General features: G+C 42.1%; 1 protein-coding gene across 1 annotated transcript; it reads right to left on the minus strand.

Annotated features, from left to right (window-relative positions):
* Positions 1-62: 62 nt before the first annotated feature.
* Positions 63-4,751, minus strand: gdf9 (growth differentiation factor 9). The gene is made up of 3 exons (XM_014213211.2): positions 4,011-4,751; positions 2,159-2,391; positions 63-1,967 (listed from the first exon to the last, which is right to left on the minus strand). The coding sequence occupies exons 1-3, from the start codon at positions 4,351-4,353 to the stop codon at positions 1,236-1,238; spliced, it is 1,308 nt and encodes a 435-aa protein (XP_014068686.2). The 5' UTR covers positions 4,354-4,751; the 3' UTR covers positions 63-1,235.
* Between the last annotated feature and the right edge of the window lie 2,775 nt (positions 4,752-7,526).

A 7,526-nucleotide genomic window follows, 5' to 3' on the forward strand; every position in this document is an offset into this window, starting at 1 on the left:
GAACAAACAACCCATGCAATTTAGAATGATATATATGGAATAAAACAAGGATCTTTGTGTACTCTTTATTTTTTCCAAACTAATACTTTAAGTTAAATTTAACATTTTTGATAATCAGTGAGCCAAACAAGACTGTACAGTAATTTGTGTTGTTGCATAAATAGACGACATGCATTTTAGGTAAATTTGTCAATACAAATTCATATAGGTATGCAGTCATTTCATGACCCAGGGTAATAAATACACACTGAAACAAAGTTGGACATACATTCTGGACTGTATGAAAAGAGGTTGTCCATGAAACAACCGTCTGCAATCCCCAGGAATAAAATGAAACGTGAAAGTGTTTGATACGAGTATATAGGACTACTTTTTAAAAATATTTTGTCCAGAACAGATGTACCAGTTAGTGTGAAAGAATAATGACAGAACACCCAAAATAAATTAACAAAAATAACTTAAATCATTAATAATAAATTATATCAAATTAATTTGTAAAATATCAATCCATGCATGTCAACACAATGCAAAAGCAGATGACAAACAAACAAGACGTCTTCACAACGTTCCTCCTATCACTTCAAACAAAGAAAACAATGCCATATTTTCGATTTAGATAAAAATACTTTGGCAAGTGAGTAAATACATCTGTTCTAGATCAAATCGAACTCAACGCACTGAGGTTTTGGCATGAAGTCACTGAGGTTTTGGCATGAAGTCACCAGACCAGGATGTTACAATAGCCAATTAATGTGAAAAGGTCATTAATGTCGAGCGGTAGTCAAAGCAGAAGGTAGGGCGGCAGTCAAAGCAGAAGGTAGGTTAACAGTCAAAGCAGAAGGTAGGTTAACAGTCAAAGCAGAAGGTAGGTTAACAGTCAAAGCAGAAGGTAGGTTAACAGTCAAAGCAGAAGGTAGGTTAACAGTCAAAGCAGAAGGTAGGTTAACAGTCAAAGCAGAAGGTAGGTTAACAGTCAAAGCAGAAGGTAGGTTAACAGTCAAAGCAGAAGGTAGGTTAACAGTCAAAGTGTTGAGGCTGGTAAAACAACATCATCAGGCAATGAGGTAGGTAGGGTTGGGGTCAATTCCATTTCAATTCAGACAATTTCCAGATCAGCCGGAGCAAGTGGAGTTTCTTTTTATTTTTTGAATTTTTTTACATTGAAAAGTATTGAGAACAATTGGAATTTCAGTTTAGATTGAAATGGAATTGAGCCCGTCCCTGGAGGTGGGCCTTTAGCGACATGTGCACCTCGTAGCGATCATTTCATCTAACTCCTTGTAGGCGATGGAGTCACCTTCAAGGGTTAAAACACTCAGGGGTTTGTACTCTGAAGGAACACAGGAAGGTCTTGGCACAGAGGAGTCCAGTTTGTGGTAGATCATGTTCTGGAAGAAGGTGTGTCTGGGGGAGCCGTAGATGAACCCCACAGCCCTGGGACAGGTGCCTTTACAGTACCTGGGGTTGTACCTGTGTGGGAAAATGATCCAATGGCTCAGTTTGAGCTCACTGAAGCTCACTCTGAAGTCGTACAAGTCACAGTCGCTCGTAGGGAAGTCAGAACTCGGGAGGAGGTCAGGGAGGACGGTCTTCGTGCTCGTTTTGCCTCCTGCGTTGTTCGTCGACAGATATGGAGATTCTCTCCTCAGCCGCCTCCTCTCGCTCCGGCTGATCCTTCGCTCCGGTTTGAACTCCGCCAGGCTCTCTAAGATGTCCACCTCATTGGCGGACCTCGGATGACCTTGTGACCTGGTGGGCAGCCATCTTTGGTGAGCCAGCTCGCTGGTGTCGTTGAGGTACAGCAGCAAGGACGGAGACCTTAGGTGGAGCTCCACGGGGCCCCTAACGCTCCACTCCTCTCCTCCAGCCTTAGCCCCTCTGTCCTCCACACAGGTCAGGTTGATCAGTAGGTGAATGTCCTTCTTGTGGGACTGGATGAGAGGGCGGAGGAAAGCTGTGATGTCCACCTTGAGGGCCACAATGAAAATAAGTTAGCATTATTGTGGATTAACATCCTCTGATTGTAAATACAGTGCATCCACATAGGTGGTTAAATTGTGCTTTTAAAAATGATAAAATATAGCCCTTTATAGTCCTTATACAATTTTCCTGAGGTAACAAATAATGCTTTTTTGCATTGAATTAAACCAAAAATCACCTCAACCCACTTCCTCCTGCGGTCCGTGTGGAACAGGAAGTTAACTGAGTGATGGCTGCTTGGGCAGAGAGGACACTGATTGCGGGTATTTTGCTCTTTCACATCTTGGTAACACTGGTTAGTTATGGACGTGGCCTGCTCTTGGTCGAAGGAGTACAGCAGGACAGACTTCAGGAGCTGCTCCTTGGCTCTGACACGGCCCAAATTGTAGGAGAGGTCTTGCATGAAGAACTCTGAAAGAAAACATGGGAAATGTAGGCCTATAAGAAGTAGAACCAGAGACATCTCATTCACTCCGTTTTTCTGCTTCATATACAGTCAAACTAAGCAGACCAGACCCAGCTGCTGATGCATTGGTGCCTATGGGAGAGACACCCCTTAAACAGAACGGAACTGTGACCACACCATTTAAAAAAAAAAAAAATGTTACTACTCGAGTAGGATATCTTCATTTATCCACCATCTTTGGTAGAACTGTGACAACCTCTTTAGTAGCCTAATGAAGATTATAGGTCAGGCCTACATATGCTCTAAAAACATGGGAAGAGTAAAGGCCTGAGGTAAAACCAAGTGTCAACTTCAATGGCCTAAAAACATCAAATAATATACACTGAACAAAAATCTAAAACGCAACATCTAAAGTGTTGGTCCCATGTTTCACAAGCTGAAATAAAAGTAACCTGAAATTTCCCCATACGCACAAATAGCTTATTTCTCTCAAGTTCTGTGCACAAATGTGTTACATCCCTGTTAGTGAGCATTTATCCTATGCCAAGATAATCCATCCACCTGACAGGTGTGGCATATCAAAAAGCTGATTAAACAGCATGATCATTACACAGGTGTGCCTTGTGCTGGGGACAATAAAAGGCCATTGTAAAAAATGTGCAGTTGTGTCACAATACCACAGATGACAGAGTGTTCAATTGGTATGCTGACTGCATAAATGTCCACCAGAGCTGTTGCCAGATAATTAAATGTTCATTTCTCTACCATAAGCCGCCTCCAATGTTGTTTTAGAGAATTTGGCAGTACGTCCAACCGGCCTCACAGCCACAGACCACGTGTAGCCATGCCAGGACCTACACACGCCAGGACCTACACATTCTAAACCTGCGGGATCGTCTGAGACCAGCCACCTGGACAGCTGACGAAACTGTGGGCTTGCACAACCGAAGAATTTCTGCACAAACTGGTCACCCTGGTGACAAACTGTCAGAAAACCTCAGGGAAGCTCATCTGCATGCTCGTCATCCTCACCAGGGTCTTGACCTGACTACAGTTCGGCGTCGTATCCAACTTTGGTGGGCAAATGCCCACCTTTAACGGCCACTGGCACGCTGGAGAAGTGTGCTCTTCCCTGATGAATCCCGGTTTCAACTGTTCGACTGAGAAATGAATCTGTATCTGTTGTCGTCGAATTTCGGTTGCATATTTTCTACAAATCTGAAAACGTTGTGAAGCCACACCTATTTTCTGAAGATTTGCATTATGGGCCCTAAAAGCACTTAGTGTCCACTGCTTCACTTTGTCTTTTGGCGAATTTAGTATGACATACTAAGACCAATAAACATATTACAGACTCAATTTACATCACAACAGTACAGTTATATATTTGAACACAGCTCATATCTTAAGGCTTAAAAATCATTTAACACCTCTCCATCTACACTGATTGAAGTGGATTTAACAAGTGACATCTAAGGCATCATAGCTTTCAACTGATCAGTCTGTCATGGAAAGAGCAGGTGTTCCTAATGTTTTGTGCACTCAGTTTTAAATTAGTGTCCCAATGTAAGATAGGCCTCACCCCATTTCCATGTTAAAAAAAAGTGGTTTACCCAAAACTCACCTATGCTTTGCTCCAGGCACTCATCCCGCGGTGTTATAAGTCGAACAGTGTTGTACAAGTGGTTGTTCACTTCCGAACTCCTCTCATGTCTTGAAGATATCCTGTACAGTCGTTTCATGTATCGAACATATCTCGACTCGGGTCTCATTACTGGGGTGGATCGCCATGGATCTCCCTGTGCTGTCAGCGCCTTCAGAAGGGGTGACAAGATACTACCATGTCGGTACAAAGCGGAATCGCCAAACTCGTCAGCTTGATTTGACGTGGTCGGGGACGATCCAAGTGAAAGGCCGCTGATCAAGAGTTGTAGTAAAATAGAAGTCAAGTGGAGGGGAGTCTCCATTGTAAATCAATCCGTCAACTTGATGGAGAACTCCCTCAAGTCAACCAACCTATACACGAGTCTCAAACTGAACAGGTGTGCGCAATCAACTCGCGCGTCGGAATGTGAAGGTCCTCAGACGGTAACGTCCACACACAGAGGATGTAGACATATGAAACCTGAAGGAGACACTTCAGCTGGCAATGCATAGTAGAAGGACTGATTTTGATAAGCTCATTACAGGTGAGCACCATCCGTGTAATTAACCAAGTCATAAATGCCGTAAACATTTAACTGTGGCCACAAAAATCTACTTACATCAGAAGGCCAATTGTGTCAGGGTGGACTTGTACTGATACTCTGTCTGTCCGTACCTCCTTGTGTATTGCACTTCTGTCTCCACAGCTCTTCCACTTGACGTTTTTATCTCAATATCAAATAATTCCTGGGTAACAATAAGGACCTTACTGTGATTGTTTTCATTTAAAATTGTCCAAAACACCCAAATTACTTATTTTTGTTTCGGCGTTTTCATTTAAAGAATTTCACAGTATTATTACAACCTGTGTGTGTGTGTGTGTTCCTAGGCCGTTATTGTAAATAATAATTTGTTCTTAACTGACTTGCCTAGTTTAAATAAAGGTACAGAAAAAATTATACATACAGGAAAAGTATGTTTGTTTGTTTGTTTGTTTTTTTACTGCAGGGGGCATTTGCCAGTTCTCAGCTCAGTGCTATATGAGTTTATTGGGTAGAAAGGGGTTATGAAAATACTTTTTGCTGTTCTACAACCCAGCACAGGCCATAGTTGAATAGTGTTTTTAAGGGCAGTGGAAGGGGGAGCCTGTTAAAAGAGAGGCATTTTACTATAGTAAGTAAAGCCTATAGAACTTTTAAGAACCAAGGTTGTCTGGTAGGCCTAGATTTATGAGACAGGGATGCCTACTTCATAATCTTATCTCTTAAGTTGAAAGATGTTCCTTTCAGAAGTTATTGTCCCCTGACAGTTCCATGCTGACGGAAGTTGTTGTGTTGTATATTTATTTTAAACTATGAATATTAAACGATGCATTCGCTGATTCAAATGTCATGATTTTTAGACCTTGTATCAATTTAAAGTTTAACATTGTGCTGATTACATGTAAACGTTTTTTGCACTGAAAATATATATATTTTTTATTTAAACCCAGAGGTTTTCTGTTAGGTTATACAGGGTTGAGGTGATCCAAGTACAGTGCCTTGCAAAGGTATTCATCCCCCTTGGCGTTTTTTCCTATTTTGTTGCCATACAACCAGTAATTTAAATTGATTTTTATTTGGATTTCATGTAATGGACATACACAAAATAGTTCAAATTGGTGAAATGGAAGAAAAAAAATGGAAAAGTGGCGCTTGCATATGTATTCACCCCCTTTGATATGAAGCCCCTAAATCAGTGTTGCCAACTCCTCAGTAAGGAAAGTAGCTATTCAAATCAAATCAAATCAAATTTATTTTTATATAGCCCTTCGTACATCAGCTGATATTCTCAAAGTGCTGTACAGAAACCCAGCCTAAAACCCCAAACAGCAAGCAAAGCATGTGAAAGAAGCACGGTGGCTAGGAAAAACTCCCTAGGAAAAACTCCCTAGAAAGGCCAAAAACCTAGGAAGAAACCTAGAGAGGACATGGTCAAAATGTTAAAATGTTAAAATGTTCATAAATGACCAGCATGGTCAAATAATAATAATCATAGTAGTTGTCGAGGGTGCAACAAGCACGTCCGGTGAACAGGTCAGGGTTCCATAGCCGCAGGCAGAACAGTTGAAACTGGAGCAGCAGCACGGCCAGGTGGACTGGGGACAGCAAGGAGTCATCATACCAGGTAGTCCTGAGGCATGGTCCTAGGGCTCAGGTCCTCCGAGAGAAAGACAGAAAGAGAGAAAGAGAGAATTAGAGAGAGCATATTTAAATACACACAGGACACCGGATAAGACAAGAGAAATACTCCAGATGTAACAGACTGACCCTAGCCCCCCCGACACATAAACTACTGCAGCATAAATACTGGAGGCTGAGACAGGAGGGATCAGAAGACACTGTGGCCCCATCCGATGATACCCCCGGACAGGGGGTATTGGCTGTCTTAAAGGTCTCTAGAAGTCACTAAATAACATCATCGCCTAATTTGCATAATGACACTGTAGGAGAGAGGAATAACGTCGTGGGAGAGACAAAAAGTGAGTAAAAAACACACTAAATATGTTTCGAACTACAAATGAACTTTCTAATGTCGATTCTTGTTTTTTTTTTTATGTCACAATTCCAACCCTCCTCCTTTATCCGGGCTTGGGACCGGCAAAAGAGACCCAAAAGAGACACTCTGACGGAGTTACTTAGTATTTTATTTACATTTTTTAGTTTTTTAGTTTAGTTTTCTTAATTTGGTTTGGTTTTTAACCTTATGGTCCATAAGGTAGGAGCCTACAACAAGTCACAGTAAAACATGAACATTTTTAACCATAACATTTTTTACATTTTTTTTGTATACAATCTACATTAACAATCTAAATGGACCAAACAGAGACAATAGAAAAAAACTGTCAATGGCAATGTGAGAAAATTATGGTAACTAGTCTGGCCCTAATTCAGGTGAAGTTTTTTTTTTCCAGACCCCCCCTCCACTCCACACTGGCTCACAGAAAGAGTGGGTCATCGTCATTTTGGTCAAGGCTCTCTGTGGCAGGTTCAGCAACTGAGGGAGCTGACTTAAATGAGTAAGCAGCTGCTGTGCCAAAAATCTGCAAAACATTATCAGCCCATCCTTTCTGTCATCCTCTGTGTCTTCACCAGCATGGTGTTTGTCTCCTCCTTTGTCCCATCAGTCTGCTCAGTGTATTCACTCCATAGTCTCTCACCAGCAAGGTTATGACTCCACCATGCCTGTATGACAGCGACGTGTAGAGGGGTATAACTTGCCTGTGTCATGCTGTTGACGTCCACCTCCGTGCCTGTCTTCTTGGAGATGTCCAGGATGTTGCGGACCATGTCTGTATTGCTGCCCTTGGCCGCCCAGTGGAGGGCAGTGAAACCCGAGATTAAATCTTTCTTCTCGGCCAGCTGCGGGTCCTGTAACAGGACGCTGTAGATCTGTCCCCAGAGACCGGCAGCATACTTCACCAGCCACTCATGAGTTGCAGCTTCCAAAGGAATAG

The sequence above is a fragment of the Salmo salar genome, chromosome ssa09, assembly GCF_905237065.1.
Source record: "Salmo salar chromosome ssa09, Ssal_v3.1, whole genome shotgun sequence".
NCBI lineage: Eukaryota > Metazoa > Chordata > Actinopteri > Salmoniformes > Salmonidae > Salmo > Salmo salar.